The 20,337-nt window shown below is 39.6% G+C and overlaps 1 protein-coding gene and 1 pseudogene across 50 annotated transcripts in view; one reads left to right on the forward strand and one right to left on the reverse strand.

Annotated features, from left to right (window-relative positions):
- Positions 1–20,337, reverse strand: part of LARP4 (La ribonucleoprotein 4) — a 200,898-nt gene that overhangs the window by 35,277 nt on the left and 145,284 nt on the right. For 42 of the 50 annotated variants that reach the window (XM_035256817.3, XM_078336658.1, XM_035256824.3 and 39 more), the window contains 7 exons: positions 19,326–19,473; positions 17,750–17,905; positions 16,361–16,436; positions 10,180–10,316; positions 8,308–8,411; positions 5,159–5,269; positions 3,706–3,759 (listed from right to left, as the gene is read on the reverse strand). In XM_035256817.3, coding sequence (XP_035112708.2) covers positions 3,706–3,759; positions 5,159–5,269; positions 8,308–8,411; positions 10,180–10,316; positions 16,361–16,436; positions 17,750–17,861 — 594 coding nt within the window. In that variant the 5' untranslated portion in view covers positions 17,862–17,905; positions 19,326–19,473. The remainder of the gene's footprint in view (positions 1–3,705; positions 3,760–5,158; positions 5,270–8,307; positions 8,412–10,179; positions 10,317–16,360; positions 16,437–17,749; positions 17,906–19,325; positions 19,474–20,337) is intronic. The other 8 variants (XM_035256812.3, XM_078336651.1, XM_078336664.1 and 5 more) reach the window with 1 other exon arrangement.
- Positions 11,291–11,743, forward strand: LOC103795225 (small ribosomal subunit protein uS8 pseudogene; annotated as a pseudogene).

Below are 20,337 nucleotides of genomic sequence, written 5' to 3' on the forward strand. Positions count from 1 at the left end.
GCCCCCTCGTCCAGCCCAGAATGATACCTTGAAAGGATGGAAAATAAATTTAGCTGTCATCCCTGAATTCTGTTTCCATGGAAAATACCCATCAAAAATGCTGGGCACAGTGGCTCACTGTCTATAGTCCCAGCACTTTGGGAGGTCAAAGTAGGGGGATCGCTTGCACTCAGGAGTTTGAGACCAACCTGGATGATGTAACAAAACTCCACCTCTACCAAAAGTAGAAAAATTAGCTGGGCATGGTAGCAGGCATGCACCTGTTGTCCTAGGTAATTAGAACAGTGTGTGTGGGGGGGTGGCGGCACCAAGGTGGGAGGATTGCTTGAGGCCAGGTTGCAGTGAACTGAGATTGCATTCCAGCCTGGGTCACAGAGCAAGACCCTGTCTCAACAACAACAAACAAACAAACAAATAAAATAAAGGAGTGTGAAATATCAGACATTTTTAGTTAAGGAAAACCTAAGAGAATTCATTGCTCATGGGTACTCTTAAGAAACACTAACGGAAGTTCCTTAGGCTGAAGGGAACTCATACCAGTTATTGTCAGGCATAGAAATCACAATCAAAACAAAATGAAGCACTGCCTCTTAATAAAATCATTAATAAATTAGGAAATAGATGGATAAACACTATCCACTTAATGCCCCTTTCCTCCAGTGTAATCACTTCTGAGTCACAGAACTTTAGAAATGAGGAGCATGCACACTACAAAGAAGCAAACTGGAAACTTACAGGTTGGCATGATAAACTCAAGATACAATAGCTGGTGGCAGAAAGCACCTCCAGGATTGGAATATAGCTATTCCTTGCTTCTGTACCTGTCTTTCCAGGTGTTAGGTCATTTGGTTTTAATAAATGGTATAAAAATTAATGTGCATTTCCTTGAAATTTATGTTGTTATGTGATGGCTAATCAAAAGCAGCATCAAAAAAAAAAAAACCAAAAATGGCAGAGAAAAACATTACTTATAATAAAATATTTATGTTTTTACTACTATACTTGAGACTTCCAGCAAAAGCAATAGAAATAAGAAATGGGAGATATAAAGAATAATCAAAATAGTGATTATCTGTAGATCATATGATCTCTTAGGCTGATAATCCAAAAGACCCACCAAAAACAAGTTCAGCAAGGTTGCTGCAAACACTAAAACATTTTTTTTTCCAAAAAATCAGTAAGATACCAAGAAGAAAAAGCAACCAAAATTATTTTAAAGTAATAATTTAAAATGACTTAACACTGAAATACCTAATAGTTACCACAATAGTGTATAACGTAGGCTAAAACAGCCAGCTGTCCCCAATTACCCAATAAATTAAACATAATTCCATTACTTCCATTACAGATTTTGTTTGGTTGTTTGTTCAAACTAGACAAATATTCTAAAATTTGTGTGAAAATATAATGATCTAAGAATAGCCAAGACAATTCTGAAAAATAAGATCAAGGACAAAGAACTCGCAGAAGTAAATAAGGATACTGTAAAACGACGGTAATTAAAACAGTGACTGGCGAGGCGTGGTGGCTCATGCCTGTAATCTCAGCACTTTGGGAGGCTGAGGTGGGCGGGTCACCTGAGGTCAGGAGCTCGACAGCAGCTTGGCTAATATGGTGAAACCCTGTCTACTAAAAATACAAAAATTAGCTGGGTATGGTGGCAGGTGCCTGTAATCCCAGCTATTCGGGAGGCTGAGGCAGGAGACTCCTTTGAATCCAGGAGGTAGAGGTTGCAGTGAGCTGAGATCATGCTACTGCACTCCAGTTTGCCAACACAGCGAGACTCCATCTCAAAAAATAAAATAAAATAGAATAAAATAAAACAGTGATATCCAGGAATGCAATCATGGTGTGGTGGCTCACATTTGTAATCCCAGCACTTTGGGAAGCTGAGATGGAAGGATTGTTTGAGTTCAGGAGTTTGATACCAGCCTGGGCAACATAGTGAGACCCCAACTCTACCAAAAAATTTAAAAATTAGCCAGGCATGATGGTGCGCACCTGTAGTCCCAGCTACTTGGGAGGCTGAGGAAGGAGGATCACTTGACCCTGAGAGGTCGAGGCAGCAGTGAGCCGTGATCATGCCACTGCACTCGAGCCTAGGTGACAGACAGAAAGAAACCCAATCTCAAAAACAAAACAAAACAAACAGCCATATTGGTTCAGGGAAGCAGAACTCAAAGAAAACAGAGAATCTGAAACAAATCTCACAGCTGTGGCATTATACACGAATTGCCGAAGAATAGAAATGACAACAAATGAAGAGTTGAGATAAATGTCTTTCCAAATATGGGGAAAAAACAGAACTAGATCCCTATCTTATACTATATATCAAATTAATTACAGATATACAAAAGACCTACATCTGAAATACAATAAAACATTAAAGCTATGAAGAAGACTCAGGAAAATATAAAAGCCTCAAAGCAGGGAAAGATAACAGGGAGAATATCATAGACAGAGAGGACGTAGAATGACAGCTAGAAAATAGCCTCATCTGTAATATGAAAATTAATAATCCCACCTATATCACAGCATTAATGAGATTTAAATATGGTTAAGTTCATAGAACCTCTTAATAAATGTAGCTACTTTTACCCTAGTTCTTCCACTTACTAGTTATGTATTACCTTCATGCCTTATTATCCTCAATAGTAAAGTGAAGAAAACAAAAGTACTGTCTCATTAGGTTCTTTCTTGTAAGGATTAAATGAGTCAATACAAGTAAAGTGCTTAAAACAAAATGATACACAGTAAGAGTTCAACACAGAGGAATTAGTAAGAATAATGTATTACATTTGCAAAGAAGAAGAATTACAGCACTTGGGGAATGAGGACCAAGTCAAACTAAATGTATGTTACTGGATCATAATTTAGAACGCTAGCCCTGGTAGCAAAGAACAGACTGTTAAGGGGGTAAAAGGCTGATAACACAGAAGTTAAGAGGCTATTCCAAGTGTTCAAGCCTAAACAGTGGGAGATTTTTAGAAAGCATTTTCACAGGACCTCAGAACAGATTAGATAAGTAAAGATAGGAGCAAGTGTCATCAATGACAATGCCTAGGTTCCCAAATGGTTGTATGTTAATGTAGTGATGCAATTAATTAAGATGAGGTTGAAAGTACTGTGAATATTTTTCATGTCTGTTACTAAAAATTATTCCTATTGCTTATTTTGAGATCTGGAATTATCTCATCTGTTGTAATGTATGCAATGTATTTTCATGCCTTATCAAAGAATTTTCTGAAGTAGCACATAATACAAATCAAAAATTTGTTTTTGTTTTGTTTTTGAGACAAGGTCTCGCTCTGTTGCCCAGGCTGGAGTGCAGTGGTGCAATCTCTGCTAACTGCAACCTATGCCTCCCAGGTTGAAGCAATTCTCCTGCCTCAGTCTCTTGAGTAGCTGGAATTACAGGCATGTGCCACCACGCCTGGCTAATTTTTTCTATTTTTAGTAGAGACAGGGTTTCATCATATTGGCAAGGCTGGCCTTGAACTCCTGATATCAAGTGATCCACCTGCCTTGGACTCCCAAAGTGCTGGGATTACAGGCGTGAGCCACCGTGCCCGGCCCAAGCCAGAAATTTTTTGAAAGTCACTATAGAGGTTTTTTATAAAATATTATTTGTCTGTAATTTTAAAAGTCTCATACAGACAAACCAAAACCTGTTATGGGTTCACACTTCTCTCCCCTGTTTCTTACCATAATTGGCTTGCCCTGAAATGTTTTAACTTCTTCTCTTAAGTATTTAAAAGCCTGTTAAAAAAAGCACAAAAAAACTTTCATTAGCATTCAAACATTTCAGTAAAGTCATCTTTATTAAGACAGTTTAGTATTAAACTATAAAACAAATTATGTAGGTAATTCCACTGTGCAGGTGGATAGAGATTGAAAAAGTAAAAATTTTAGGCCTTCTCAACTATGGTTCATCTTTATTGTAGAAAAGCCCCCATGGATTACTGCAGACAAAATGCATTAAGACTGAAAACAGACCCAAAATATCCCTAGAAACCAATTTGAAAATAATCAATCAGATGGGCGCAGATCACGCCTGTAACCCCAGCACTTTGGGAGGGCGAGACAGGTGGATCATGAAGTCAGGAGTTCAAGGATCAGCCCGGCCAGGATGGTAAAACCCCGTCTCTACTAAAAATACAAAAATTGGCTGGGTGTGGTGGCATGAGCCTCTAATCCCAGATACTCCGGAGGCTGAGGCAGAGAACTGCTTGAACCTGGGAGGCGGAGGCTGCAGTGAACTGAGAGCACACCACTGCACTCCGGCCTGGGCAACAGTGCAAGACTCTGTCCCCCGACAAAAAAAAAAAAAAAAAAAAAAAAAGAAAAAGAAATACCATTTCTTAAAAAAATAAAAATCTTCCTGGTCTTTCTATAATTGAGGCTTGGTCAAAAAAAAAAAAAGGAAAAAGAAAAACAAAATCTATGAGTGATTTTAACCCTTATTTTTTTTTTTAGACCAAGTCTTATACTGGTGCAGTGGTGAGATCTTAGCTCACTGCAATCTCTGCCCCTGGGTTCAAGCAATTCTCCTGCCTCAAGCCTCCCAAGTAGCTGGGACTACAGGTGTGCACCATCACGCCCAGCTAATTTTTTTTGTATTTTTAGCAGAGATGGGGTTTCACCATGTTAGCCAGGATGGTTTCGATCTCCTGACCTCATGATCTGCCTGCCTAAGCCTTCCCAAACTTCTGGGTTTACAGGTGTGAGTCACCTTGCCTGCCCAACACTCTTATAATTGATATATTTTTGTTTCAAAGGATTATTATCATTTCTCTTTAAGACATGTTAACAATTAAGAATAAAACCATCAAGTAAAAATTCCAAGAATTTTTTATTACAGACCTACCATGTACTAAAAATACTACTAAGTTCATGGTTCTCAATCCCTATGTTAATTTAAAACTGTTATGTTAATATTCTCATCAACAGAAAACAAACTTCCTAAATCAAAACTGAAAAACTTTAGGAAGATCAACAACAAGGAAACCAATTGAGCAAAAGCAAAATAACCAAGGTACTCACTAGTATTGATAAACATCAGTATAAAGACACATTTAAAATATATGTCATTTAAAATATATCACTACTTATTTTGCCACTGGGACAGACTTGTATCAGAAAAATGTTTTCTTCTTACCTGTTGTGCATCTATGTCTGACTGGAAAGTGATATACCAGTTGCTATTGTGTGCAAACTCACAGCTTATCACTTTGGGGCAGTTTTCACTTTTGAACAAAGCTTTCACTTCCTAAAAAGAAAAAAAAAATCAGTTAACTCTAAAAAAAACATCAATAATTGGCATTTTTTGTTTGTTTACTAGTAATGTTGAGCATCTCTTCATGATTACTCCACTTGTTAACTTTTGCCCATTTTTCTACTGAGGATAGATTGTTTCAAAACAAATACGGAGTTACTAGGAGATGTATTTGAGTCTGGTCTCAAATTTCTGGAAGCAAGCTATCCTTCTGCCTGAGCATCCCAAAGTGCTGAGATTCTAGGCATAAGCCACCCCACTTGACCAGGAGATGCATTTTGTACATGATTTTGAAATGATTTATTTTACAATCAGCAAAGCATAAGTATTTCACTTCCAGTGGAAAGCTAAATACTCCTCAGAGTGAAATCTCCCCAGTCCCTTTCCTGCCTCGCCTGCCACATGACAAGTGATATTCTTCATTAACATTTTCTAGGCAATAAAAATTTTCATGCATTCTCATTTAAGCCAGATGCTTTGCTTACAACATACACATTAACTCTGCGCAAATATATCTTCTCTTTTCCATAATTAGTATAAATGTAAACAGAAATTCCAACAGCTATATGGACTCAGAAAAAGGGTGACTACCAAAACTCAGGATGGCAAAACAGTTAATGGATTGAAAGATACTTAAAAAAAAAAAAAAAAAAGTCCGGGTGCAGTGGCTCAGGCCTATAATCCCACCACTTCGGGAGGCAGGTGGATCATGAGGCCAGGAGTTCAAGACTAGCCTGGCCAACATGGTAAAACCACATCTCTACTAAAAATACAAAAATTAGCCAGGTGTGTGCACCTGTTATCCCAGCCAGGAGGCTGAGGCAGAATTGCTTGAACCCAGAAGGTGGGGGTTGCAGTAAGCCGAGATGGCACCACCGCACTTCAGCCTGGGCAACAGAGCTAGAGTCCCTCTCAAAAAAAAAAAATTATTTATATCTATATTTATATAGATACAGATAGGTATGATAGTGAACATTAAGTATCCTTAAGAAGTAAAAGAAGGAGCCGGATGCCAGTGGCTCACACCTGTCATCTCAGCACTTTGGAAGGCTGAGGCAGGAGGATGATGAGGTCAGGAGATCGAGACCATTCTGGCTAACATGGTGAAACCTTGTCTCTACTAAAAATACAAAAAAAAAAAAAAAAAAAAAATTAGCCAGGTGTGGTGGGAGGCACCTGTAATCCCAGCTACTTGAGAGGCTGAGGCAAGAGAATTGCCTGAACCCAGGAGGTAGAGGTTGCAGTGGGCCTAGTTCATACAACTGCACTGCAGCCCAGGTGACAGAGTGAGACTCAGGCTCAAAAAAAAGAAGTAAAAGAAGGAAAGAACATATCTACTGAAATAGCAAAGGTCAAATGCAGCCTGGGAGCTCAGCGGTTCACTACTATAAATCCCAGAACTTTGGGAGACTGAGGTGGGAGAATCTCTTGAGCTCAGGACGAGCCTGGGCAACACAGCCAGATACATCTTTACAAAAAAAATTAAAAGTTGGCTGGGTGTGGTGGTGGGCACCTGTAGTCACAGCTACTTTGGACACTGAGGTGGAGGATGGCTTGAGCAAAGGAGTTTGAGGCTGCAATGAGCTACAATCCTACCACTGTATTCCACCCTCAGCGACACAGCAAGGCCCCGTCTCAGGAAACCATTGATTGAGGAAAAATTTCTTTTTCAACATGGAAAAAAAAAATTTAAAAGAAGCAAAAACAAAAACTCCTTGAAAACCCAACAAAACATTTGATGCCTTTTTTTTTTTAACTTTTTTTTTTTTTTAAAGACACGGTTTCACCATGTTGGCCAAGGTGGTCTTGATCTACTGACCTGGTGATCTACCCGCCTCAGTCTCCCAAAGTGCTGGGATTACAGGTGTAAGCCACCATGCCCAGCCTTATCTGTTTTTATGTGTATGAACTCTTTATGTATTCAGAATATGAATTGTTATAATTATAAAAACAATAACGTAGTGGGCACAGTGGCTTGCACCTGTAATTCCAGCACTTTGGGAGGCTGAGGTGCACAGATCACTTGAGCCCAGGAGCTTGAGAACAGCCTGGGCAACATGGCAAAACCCAATCTCTACAAAAAAGTACAAAAATTAGCCAGGCATGGTGGTATGTGTCAGTAGTCCCAACTACTCAGGAGGTTGAAGTGCAAGGATCGCTTGAGCCCGTAAGGTCAAGACTACAGTAAGCCATGACTGTGCCACTGCACTCTACCAGGTGACAGACTGAGATCCTGGTCTCAAAAAAAGTAAAATAAAATTCTATTCTAAATGGCTAATAAATTACAATGTCAGTTACTAATTAATCCTCATCTTCTTTAATGTATATCGTGGGAACTTAATATGAAGCTCTGCAGTAAGTGATTATGATATGGGATTCAGATCAGAGCAATCATGTTGACACTCAAACTCCTATCATTTAAGAGCCCATGTATCCTTGAGCAAGCTACTTAACCATTCTAACAATCAGTTACTTCATCAGTAAAACAGATAGTAAAGCCTTTGGCTTTAAATAACTGTGAAGTACATAATAGCTAGTGGAGCCTAACTGTCAAATTTATTATGTTTCATTCAAATATTATTTTATTCTGGTACCTGTACCACACCATCTTTATGACCGCCAAATTTGCTTTATATAATATTTTGCTGAACAACAGGGTTAATCCTGCCTCCTTAAACCTTAATCAAAATCTAGTTTTTCATTCATTCTTACAGATGAATTCTCAAGATCCCAAACTAGTCTATTTATATATTAGTTGTCATGAAATCAATCTAGCAAATTCAGAATTAGTTTCACTGCAATATTTAGTCTACTCTTCTAAGAAAACAGAATTATATCTTTTCATTCCTCTATATCATTCTAGTATTTCAGGATTAATGAAACAAATTAACACACAGTAATTGATGAAGGCACTGGCTTACACTTTGCTTGTGTACCTCTTCCAATTTGTTTTTCTTTCCCACGAAAGGCAGGAGAAACCTCTTCCAATTTAAACAGAGAACTTTTAGTGTTAACAATGATTAATAACTTACCTCTATTGGTGTTGTTTCAGGAATCTCTCTAAGAATTACAATACAACGCTTATGACTTGGTCTCACTTTCTCACCCTTCTCATCAACTTGTACCATGGGAGAAGCTAAAATTTAAAAGAAAGCGTATCATTCAAAAGTGACAGTACTGCTTATAGCCATTACTGGAAAAAAAAAAGAAAGAAAAAGTGACAAGTAGTGATATTATTAATGCCATTAAAAAACTATTCAATTTACTTTCCAACTGAGTAAATTTGCAGATGTTGTGTTAATATTCTAAAGAAACTAAATTGTAGAATCAAAGATTATAGGTATGACAATTTTTTTTTTTCTTTGAGACGGAGTTTCGCTGTTGTTACCCAGACTGGAGTGCAATGGCACGATCTCGGCTCACCGCAACCTCCGCCTTCTGCGTTCAAGCAATTCTCCTGCCTCAGCCTCCCAAGTAGCTGGGACTACAGGTGCGCACCACCATGCCCCGCTAATTTTTGTAATTTTAGTAGAGACGGAGTTTCACCTTGTTGACCAGGATGGTCTCAATCTCTTGACCTCGTGATCCATCCGCCTCGGCCTCCCAAAGTGCTGGGATTATAGGCGTGAGCCACTGTGCCTGGCCTGGTATGACAATTTTTTTTGAGATTTATATGTAAAAAGAACACTGTCAAATGTTATTCACTGAAAAAATATTCAGAGTACTTACTCTGTAACTTTGACACTGCCTTCAGGGAGCATAAAACATGTATCTAATAAGGCAAATTTCTTTTTCTTTTTTTTTTTCTTTTTAAAGATGGGGTTTAACCATGTTGGTCAGGCTGGTCTTGAACTCCCGACCTCAGGTGATCCACCCGCCTTGGCCTCCAAAGTGCTTGGATTACAGGCGTGAGCCACCACGCCCGGCCTGGCAAATTTCTTTTATACAATAACCAAATTCTTCGTTGAGATAACAATTGGATAGATAAACTGGATATTAACAGAAATTATCATATTTTCATTAGCAAAACACTATTCTAAGGAATGTAATAATTTTTTAAAGGTTGTGTGATAATAATATCTAACAGTCCAGAAAAATGAGACTTAAATTAAATTTAATTGAAAAGAAATTTCTTTTTTTTTTGATATGGAGTCGCTCTGTCGCCCAGGCTGGAGTGCAGTGGCGCCATCTCGGCTAACTGCAACCTCTGTCTCCTGGGTTCAAGTGATTCTCCTGCCTCAGCCTCCCAAGTAGCTGTGATTATACGTCCTGGCTAATTCTTAAGTAAGCATGATGCTGACCAACCAAGGTGCAGAATTGCGACAGAAGATTATGTATAAAGGCTGGGGCATGGTGGCTCATGCCTATAATACCAGCACTTTGGGAAGCCGAGGCAGGTGGATCACGAGGTCAGGTGTTCGAGACCAGCCTGAACAACATAGTGAAACCTCCTCTCTATTAAAAATACAAAAAAATTAGCTGGGCGTGGTGATGGGCGCCTGTAATCCCAGCTCCTTGGGAGGCTGAGGCAGGAGAATTGCTTGAACCCAGGAGGCAGAGGCTGCAGTGAGGGGAGACTGCACCACTGCACTCCAGCCCAGGCCACAGTGCAAGACTTTGTCTCCAAAAAAAAGAAAAAAAAAAAAAAAAAAAAGGTAGAAGGATGGCTTGAGCCCAGGAGTTAGAGGCTATTGTGAGCTTCGATTTGCACCACCATACTACCACCTGAGTAACAGAGCAAGACCCTGTCCCATACCCAAAAAATAAAGAGAATTTGGAACAAAACAACAAAATAAAGGGGTTGGGGCAGTAAAAAACAATTCTCTATATGATCAGAAGTCAAAATACATGTAATTTGTAAAATTAAAAAAAAAAAACACAAGCTAAAAGGTATTTTTACATACATCTTAACACTTCAAGAATTAGATCAGGATCTGTAGTCAACTTCTTTATTTCTTCCATGTTGGCAACTGTCCAAATTGGGATGAATTGATCACTGTCCATTTGAGATATCAAGTAAAGATCTTTTGACAAATTTTCTCTGAAAAGAATAAACAAAAGCAATAGTCCTATAAAACAAGCAATTATTAAAAAGCACCTAATGAGAAGAGGTATCTTATTAACTTTTCTTACTTTTTAAATGCATGGAAATAAGATTAATAACACTAAACTTTTCAGTGAACTCACAAAAGCTGTTAAAAGTTCAAAAGACACTAATGTAATATATATACATTAGTTAATATAACTTTTACAGTATCTAAATTCCCAAACACATCTAGCACAACAGAGGACAATTAATTATATTGATATATGAATAGGCTTAATACTACAAGTAGCATTTTAACAAAACATTACATATAGCATATTCCCATCTTATAAATACTTCATCAGTGATATTAGAATGTGCATGATAAAAACTGTAGCTCAACTATGAACTAACTCATGAAGGATTTTCTATTTCTTTTTTTTTTTTGACACAGAGTCTTGCTGTCACTCAGGCTGGAGTGCAATGGCATGATCTCGGGTCACTGCAACCTCCACCTCCTGGGTTCAAGCAATGCTCTTGCCTCAGCCTCCTAAGTAGCTGGAATTACAGGCATGCGCCACCACACCCAGCTAACTTTTGCAGTTTTAGTAGAGACAGAGTTTCTCCACGTTGGTCAGGCTGGTCTCAAACTCCTGATCTCGTGATCCGCAGGCCAGTCTCCAAAAGTGCTGTGATTACAAACGTGAGTCACTGCGCTCAGATTTTCTATTTCTTAATTTTTGTTGCTCAGGCTGGAGGTGTAATGGCGCTATCTCAGCTCATTGCAACCTCTGCCTCCTGCGGTCAAGCAATTCTCTTCCCTCAGTCTCCCAAGTAGCTGGGATTATAGGCATGCACTACCAAGCCCAGCTAATTTTTTGTATTTAGTAGAGAAAGGGTTTCCCATCTTGGCCTGGCTGGTCTCAAACTCCTGACCTCAGGTGATCCACCTGTCTCAGCTTCCCAAAGTTCTGGGATTACAGGTGTGAGCCACTGAGCCTGGCCAAAATATGTGTTTTAAATGATTTAAGTCCTCATGTGCCACCGCAATGGTGCACATGAATGTCCTCGCTGATGCTCTCAAGAACATCAACAATGCCGAAAAGAAAAGCAAATGCCGGGTGCTTATTAGGCCATGCTCCAAAGTCATCATCCGGTTTCTCACTGTGATGATGGAGCATGGTTACATTGGCGAATTTGAAATCACTGATAATCACACAGCTGAGAAAATTGTTATGAACCTCACACGCAAGCTAAACAAGTGTGGAGTGATCAGCCGCAGATTTGATGTGCAACTCAAAGACCTAGAAAAATGGCAGAATAATCTGCTTCAATCCCGCTAGTTTGGTTTCATTGTACTGACAACCTCAGCTGGCATCATGGACCCTGAAGAAGCAAGACAAAAACACACAGGAGGGAAAATCCTGGGATTCTTTTTCTAGGGATGTAATACATATATATACAAATAAAATGCCTCATGGACTCTGAAAAAAAAATTACGTAAATCAAACACGCTTATAAAAATGCACACACTGGCTGGGCAACGTGGCTCAGGTCTGTAATCCCAGGACTTCGGGAGGCCGAAGCGGGTGGATCACGAGGTCAAGAGATCGAGACCATCCTGGTCAACATGGTGAAACCCCGTCTCTACTAAAAATACAAAAAATTAGCTGGGCATGGTGGCGTGTGCCTGTAATCCCAGGTACTCAGGAGGCTGAGGCAGGAGAATTGCCTGAACCCAGGAGGCAGAGGTTGCAGTGAGCCGAGATCGTGCCATTGCACTCCAGCCTGGGTAACAAGAGTGAAACTCTGTCTAAAAAAAAAAAAGAAAAAAGAACCCCCCCTACCTCTACTAACAATACAAAAAATTGGCAGAGTTTGGTGGCTCAGGCCTGTAATCCAGTACTTTGGGAGGCCGAGGTGGGCGGATCACCAGAGGTCAGTTTGAGACCAGCCTGGCCAACAGCAAAACTCTATCTCTACTGAAAACACAAAAATTAGCTGGGCGTGATGGCGCGCACATGTAATCCCAGTGACTTGGAGGCTGAAGCAGGAAAACTGCTTGAACCCAGGTGGCAGAGGATGCAGTGATCCAAGATGGAGCCCCTGCACTCCAGCCTGGGTGACAAAGACTCCGCCTCAACAAAAAAAATTAGTCGGGTTTACTGGCAGGGGCCTGTAATCACAGCTACTCAGGAGGCTAAGGCAGGAGAATCACTTGAACCAGGGAGTCAGAGGTTGCAGTGAGCCAAGATCACACCACTGTGAAACTCCATCTCAAAAAATAAAAATAAAAAAATACATATTTAATATTAACACAAAAGATTCTTTAAGGCACATTTTAAAAAAAGATGCAAACACTTGCATCTTACACACAAAATCTGTTTAATAAACTTAAGTAAAATCAAATTCACACCTTGCTATTCACATCAAATATCCTTTGAAGCAGTCTGGCTATAAATAGCTGATAGTTTTTGCTTATAAGCCCCCTTCTCAAAGAGTACTGAACCATCCTATTTAAAACTGTGACCACCCAGGCACTCCTGATATCTGTACTTGCATTTAATTTTTTCCCATAGCACTTATCACCTAACATACTTCTGAGTTGTTAATTTATTATGTTTGTTTTGTGTTTCCCCAGTCAGAATACAGGTACCATGAGGATCTTTTTTGTTCCATCAGTAATGTGTTGGCCAGACACGGCTCATGCCTGTAATCCCAGCACTCTGGGAGGCTGAGGTGGGCGGATCACCTGAGGTCAGGAGTTCAAGACCAGCTTGGCCAACGTGGTGAAACCTGTCTCTACTAAAAATACAAAAAATTAGCTGGGTGTCGTGGCGGGTGCCTGTAAGCCCAGCTACTCGGGAGGCTGAGGCAGGAGAATCATTTCAACCTGGGAGGTGGAGGTTGCAGTGAGCCAAAAAAGAAAAGAATCTGAAAATAAGACAACTGTAGACATGATCTTTACAAAACTAAAAAGCTATAGCCTAAATGAACTCTGAAATTTAGCAGGTCTATTCTTACACAGTAATTCAAAACTCATGGCTAAAGAAACTGTACCTTATCAGAAATAAATCAAATTAATGGACATAACATCTAAGATTTGACTATTCATGAATAATATCTAATATGTATTTTTCGCTTTTCTTATTATATTTTATTATTTATTTTTTATTAATACCTGATATATATTAAGGGCAATTTTGCTGAGCTACAAATGTCAATTACCCAACTGGTTCAAACCAGATCACAGTCTTGAGTAGGATGTGATGGATCATGATCAGTAGGAACTCCCACTGCAACAACTAAAAAAGCTTGGATAAACTACAAAAAATCATGTGTTTGCAGATGTGGAAGAACTGTGGAAGCTTCAATCACTAAAGGACTAAAATGCCCAAAAGGAAGATCTTTCTTTCCCAAGAGCATTTGCAGATCTTAACTCAGACTCTACTGGACAATAGAGAAACCAGCCAGCAGATCTCTAGGCAGTTGTGTGTAAATATGTGGTATGTGTAATGGGCACAGAACTAAAATTATGAATTAAAATTAAGGGAGCCACCAACACAGCTGATTTTCCCAATATGATGTTCCCTGAGTTTTAAGGGGAAAGATAGGAGATAGTCTGAAAAGATGCAAGCAAAAATGCTGCAAATGCAGTCTCCCCCTTAAGACATTGCCAATTTTCAAGTAGTATGGGGTAAGAAGTTAAAACATCTAAATCTCAAACCTCTATATTAGAGATCTAAATCTCCTTTATTTTGTAAGATGAGGAGCTTACAAAATAAAAATTGCCAAGCTCTAAATCAAAAGCCTGAAAGAAAGGGCCACGTAGAAGGAATAGAGCTAAATCAAAGGTGAATTGAGTCTAATTAAAATGGTTGCTCAGCCCTGATCTAGCTCAATTCCTCATTGGATTGAAGCAATCAACGTTTCACTCTCTGCCTAACAAAAAGAAAGCTCAAACTCTGTCTAATTATATCACCTGCAGCTTCTATGCTTCTTTTGTATGTAATGTACTGCATACCATCAAAATTTACAAGACATACAAAAAGGCAGTTAATTATGACAGATAATTCAAGAGAAGAAACCCTGACAATATAAGCAGATCCATAAACAATCCAGTTAGTAGGTGTAAAATTCACCCAGACCGGAGTGCAGTGGTGTGATCTCAGCTTACTGAAAACTCCACCTCCTGGGTTGAAGCAATTCTCCCACCTCAGCCTCCCAGTAGCTGGGACTACAGGTGCACACCATCATACCCAGCTAATTTTTGTATTTTTAGTAGAGACGAAGTTTTGGCCAGGCTGGTCTTAGACTCCTAACCTCAGGTGATCCACCCACCTTGGCCTCCCAAAGTACAGGCTAAAGTAACTATTACATATATCTTATTGTTATTCTTTTTTTTTTTTTTTGAGATGGATTCTCATTCTTGTCGCCCAGGCTAGAGGCTAGCCATGATCTCAGGTCACTGTAGCCTCCACCTCCTGGGTTCAAGTGATTCTCCTGCCTCAGCCTCCCAAGTAGCTGGAATTACAGGCACCTGCTACCCTGCCTGACTAATTTTTGTATTTTTAGTAGAGATGGGGTTTTGTGATCTTGGCCAGACTGGTCTCGGACTCCTGACCTCAGATGATCCACGCACCTTAGCCTCCCAAAGTATAGGCTAAAGTAACTATTACTTTTTTTTTTTTGAGATGGAGTCTCACTCTTGTTGCTCAGGCTGGAGGCCAGCCATGATCTCAACTCACTGCAACTTCTGCCTCCCAGGTTCAAGTGATTCTTCTGCCTCAGCCTGCTGAGTAGCTGGGATTACAGGCGCCCATCACTAAGCCTGGCTAATTTTTGTATTTTTAGTAGAGACAGATTCACCATCTTGGCCAGGCTGGTCTCAAGCTACTGACCTCCAGTTATCCGCCTACTTTGGAGTCCCAAAGTGCTGGGATTATAGGCATGAGCCACTGTACCCAGCCAATAATAATTTTTTTTTTTGCCCCCTTCCCAATAATTCTTATCTGTAAATAAGACTTCTCCAAGCCGGGTACAGTGACTCATGCCTGTAATCCCAGTACTTTGGGAGGCCGAGGCAGGAGGATCATAAGGTCAAGAGATCGAGACCATCCTGGCCAACACAGGGAAACCCTGTCTCTACTAAAATACAAAAATTAGCTGGGTGTGGTTGCTCATGCCTGTAGTCCCGGCTATTCGGGAGGCTGAGTCAGGAGAATTACTTGAACCAAGGAGGCAGAGGTTGCAGTGAGCCGAAATCAGCCACTGCACTCCAGCCTAACGCCTGGCAACAGAGCAAGACTCTGTCTCAAAAAAAAAAAAAGACTTCTCCAAAGATTTACCTGAAACGACTCTTTATTTAATAGAAGACACTGGCAATATAAATTCTCTATCCAACTCCTTACTATTTTGCCAAAAATAACTCTATGATTAACATTATAAGAATCAACTATTAAAACATAAATTAAGAAATAGCTGCTTTTTTTTGACAACTCCAAGACTGATAATGTTCACTGAAAAAACATCCAATGGAAATTTCATTATCTTTATATAAAGAACAGATCCTCTGCATATCAAATTGGAGACTACACTTTTAAATCTAATTAAGAGGCCAAGTGTGGTGGCTCATGCCTGTAATCCCAACATTCTGGAAGGCAGAGGAGTGTGGGTCACTAGAAGTTGTGAATTTGAAACCAGCCTGGCCAACATGGTAAAACCCCATCTCTACTAAAAATACAAAAATTAGCCGGGCATGGAGGCTGCACGCCTGTAATTCCAGCTACTTGGGAAGCTAAGAGATGAGAATCTCTTGAAGCTGGGGGTGGGGGGGTGGGAGTTACAATGAGCTGAGATTGCACCACTGTACTCCAGTTCAGGCAACAGTGCAAGGCTGTATCTCAAAAAATAAAATCTAGTTAAATATACTCAACAATAATACGAAACACATCCTTAAAAGAAAATAATAATCGCTTTCCTTGCACTCTATTTCACACATATTTTACATCTACTAATCAAATTCAATAAAGGATAAACAGCAATATAAAATGAAGTACCGTGAAAAACAGAATTCTAATTGTTTCTTCAGACATTCTTTTAGGTCTTCTGTAGAAATTGCTGAACTGCTTTCTCCTGATGGTAGAAAAGAAGAAAAACAGTTAATAGCATGTTATCTGAAGCGATAATTCTGACATATTGTTGTTGTACTCAGAAGCCACAAAGTCTACAATCAAAATTCACAACAAAAATATTTTTTGAGAGAGAGAGAGACAGGGTCTTCCTTTTCTCCAAGGAGTACAGTGGTGTGATCATGGCTCAATATAGCCTCAACTCCCTGGGTTCAAATGGTCCTCTCACCTCAGCTTCTTGAGTAGCTAAGACCACAAACTTGTGCCACCACACCCAGCTCTATTTTTATTTTTGTGTATCTCATTATGTTGTCCAGACTGTTGTCAAACTTCTGGGCTCAAGCAAATCTCCCACCTTGGCCTCCTAACACAGGTGTTAAGCCACTATGTCTGGCCCAAACTGTATTTATTATTTGGACAGTTCAAAGTCTAACTAATTTCTCTCAACCTAGATATTCTTTCATCAGACACATTTCATATTAGTTTAAGGTTATTTTTGGCCGGGCGCGGTGGCTCACCCCTGTAATCTCAGCACTTTGAGAAGCTGAGGCGGTAGATCACAAGGTCAAGAGATTGAAACCATCCTGGCCAACATGGTGAAACCCGTCTTACTAAAAATATAAAAATTAGCCAAGTGGCTCATGTTTGTAATCCCAGCTACTCAGGAGGCTAAGTCAGGAGAATCGCTTGAACCTGGAAGGCAGAGGATGCAGTGAGCCAAGATTGTGCCACTGTACTCCAGCTTGGGCAACAAAGCAAGACTCCGTCTCAAAGCAAACAAAATTCATCCACCTAAATGCTAAATAAGCAATCAAATTCATTTAACGTTCCAATGTCACTTACAGAAAACTCATTAAAACATCAACTGCTTGCCATCTCACTTCAACTCTATGTTCAAAGTTGGCAGTTGTTCAGCACACATACACACACACACACAGACACACACACACACACAGACACACACACACATATACATACACATAATTTTTTTTTTCAGGCACAGTTTCACTCTGTCACCCAGGTTGGAGTGCAGTGGTGCTATCTCAGGATTATAGGAGCATGCCACCACGCCACCTTTTCTTCCCCCCCCCAGTATGATACAGTGTTTCACCATGTTGACCAGGCTGTTCTTGAACTCCTGACCTCAAGTGATCTATACTTGAGTGAGACTTTGTCTCAAAAAATAAATAAAATAAAATAATCTTCTTTTCAAATAAAAAATTAATGCCATAGGTTTATCAGAACAACATTAGAGACTGTGCGTGTGGAGGATGTGCTGTACTCTCTCATTTTAACAATAAAACCCATCAAGTTTACCAGAAACATCATATATTTGGTAACTCAGATCTTCTGGTCCTAAAATCATCCCATCAGTTGACTCTTCAATGCCTGTAGTATTTCTTGCAGTTTCACAAGACGAAGAATACATTACTTCATATTCTTTACATATATCTTCTGAGAGCTCTGCATTACCTGTATTAAAGACAGACACTGAAAGTAAATAGGAATTCTTTAAACTCCATTTTCCGGAACTGTGGGCAGTAACTCACCTATAAAAAGATTCTAAGGAATTCTACCAGTTGGGAATATGTTCAAATGGTTTTTGTTTGTTTGTTTGCTTTTCCGAGACAGAGTCTTGCTCTGTCACCCAGGCTAGGGTGCAGTGGCATGATCTCAGCTCACTGAAAATTCCACCTCCCAGGTTCAAGCAATTCTCCTGCATCAGCCTCCTTAGTACCTGGGATTACAGGCACTCACCATCACGCCTGGCTAATTTTTGAATTTTTAGAAGAGACAGGGTCTCACCATGTTGGCCAGGCTGGTCCTGAACTCCTGAGCTCGTGATCCACCCGCCTTGGCCTCCCAAAGTGCTGGGATTACAGGCATGAGCCACCAAGCCTGGCTGTTCACATGGTTTTAAGCAAGAGTTATCATTCCAAGGGAGTTAAGTTTTGACATTTACTGATAAACTAAAATGATCAACAATTGCTAAAATGTATACAGCATTATCCATGTATCGGACTACTCCATGCACTTCATTTAATTCTCAGAAAATCCTACACTGTAATTATTATTGTTCCCGTTTTAAAGATGGAGTCAAAAAGCACAGAGAAATTATTTGCCCAAGGACGAACAGTGAGTAAATGGCACAATGATGGTAGATAAAAGCTAATTTATAAATATCACTATTATAGATGGGCTGCATGGTGAATCCAAAGACACAGCTACTACTTGAAATTAGTGGCAACCTATTCATGTTAGATATAAATGAGAATTTTATACAAACTACATGTTAAATATTTATAAATGCTGGATGCAGTATGTTTAAGGGAAAAAAAAGTTTATGAATATACTTCATTAAATACTCAAAGAATGTATCCTGGCCAGGTACAGTGGCTCACATCTGTAATCCCAGCACTTAAGTCTGGTGGATCATTTGAGTTCAGGAGTTCAAGAGCAGCCTGGCCAACATGGTAAAACCCTATCTCTATCTACTAAAAACACAAAAGTTTAGCTGGGCGCAGTGGCTCACGCCTATGTCTTAGCACTTTAGGAGGCCAAGGTGGGTTGATCACCAGCCCGGAAAACATCGTGAAACCCTGTCTCTATTAAAAATACAAAAATTACCCAGCGTGGTGGCGGGCACCTGTAATCCCAGCTAATTGGGAGGCTGAGGCAGGAGAATCGCTTGACCCTGCGAGGCAAAAGTTGCAGTGAGTAAAGAAATGTTCCACTGTACTCCAGCCTGGGTGACAGAGCAAGACTCCATCTCAAAAAAAAAAAAAAAAAAAAGTGGGGAGGATATATCTCAAGTTCAGTAAACTTGCTTGGCCATACTTGGCCATACGTTTAGCCAAACTGTGATTTTTATGATCAAATATTTAAGACTTACCCTCAGGATGAGCACCTGATGTAGCTGCTGTTTCATGCCAACAACTTCCAGCTCCATGAGTTACTGGGGTGGCATCAGTATTTCCAGGAGCAATTTCTTGCCATACTTTGGCATTGGGATTTAAACCAGTTCCTTTAGATGTTACCTGCTAAATAATCGAAGGATCTATTTGTAAATTTTAAAAATTAGGTAAAATTGCTTTTCCATTACTTAAAAGTAAGGGATAAACCCAGTAATTCTATTTAACAAAGAGCAAATAATATTAATGTTTTTGATCCACTTGAAAGTTTGAAATAGCTATATAAAATTTCGCTTCCTATATAATAAAAAATAAGTATCTATAAAATATTAAAATAGAAATACTGCCCAGGTACAACGGCGCATACCCATAATCCCACCACTTTGAGAGGCTGAGCCAGGATAGCATGAGCCCAGAAAGTTCAAGGCTATGGTCAGCTATAAACACACCACCACAATCCAGCATAGGAGACAGAAGGAGACCCTGTCTCAGAAATAAAACAGAAATACTGCTTTATCCCAACCTACTTACAAGTGTCACAAAATTTACTTATTTACATAACTTCTGAGACATCTGTGTATTTGTGCATCTACAGCAAATTTTGTTTTTTTACAGTAATTTTCCAGAATATTATGAATTTTTATTGCCATCTAAGCAGTGATGGAGACTTCGGAGTCTGAACAATTCTATCACTGGAAATTTTATCCCAAGTTAAAAGCAGTGATGTGCTTTATATTGGAATGTTTTTTTTTTCCATCTGTCCTCAAAGTTTATGTTCTTAATGTCCATAGCGTAACTATTCAAAATAGTACCATTTAAAGTAATCTCTTGAGGCAGGGTGCAATGGCTTTATTCCTGTAATCCCAGCACTTTGGGAGACCAAGGCAGGCGGATCGCTTGAGCTCATGAGTTCAAGACCAGCCTGAGCAACATGGTGAAACCCTGTCTCTACAAAAAAATACAAAAATTAGTGCACGTGGTGGTAGGCACCTG

The sequence above is a fragment of the Callithrix jacchus genome, chromosome 9 (genome assembly GCF_049354715.1).
Source record: "Callithrix jacchus isolate 240 chromosome 9, calJac240_pri, whole genome shotgun sequence".
NCBI lineage: Eukaryota > Metazoa > Chordata > Mammalia > Primates > Cebidae > Callithrix > Callithrix jacchus.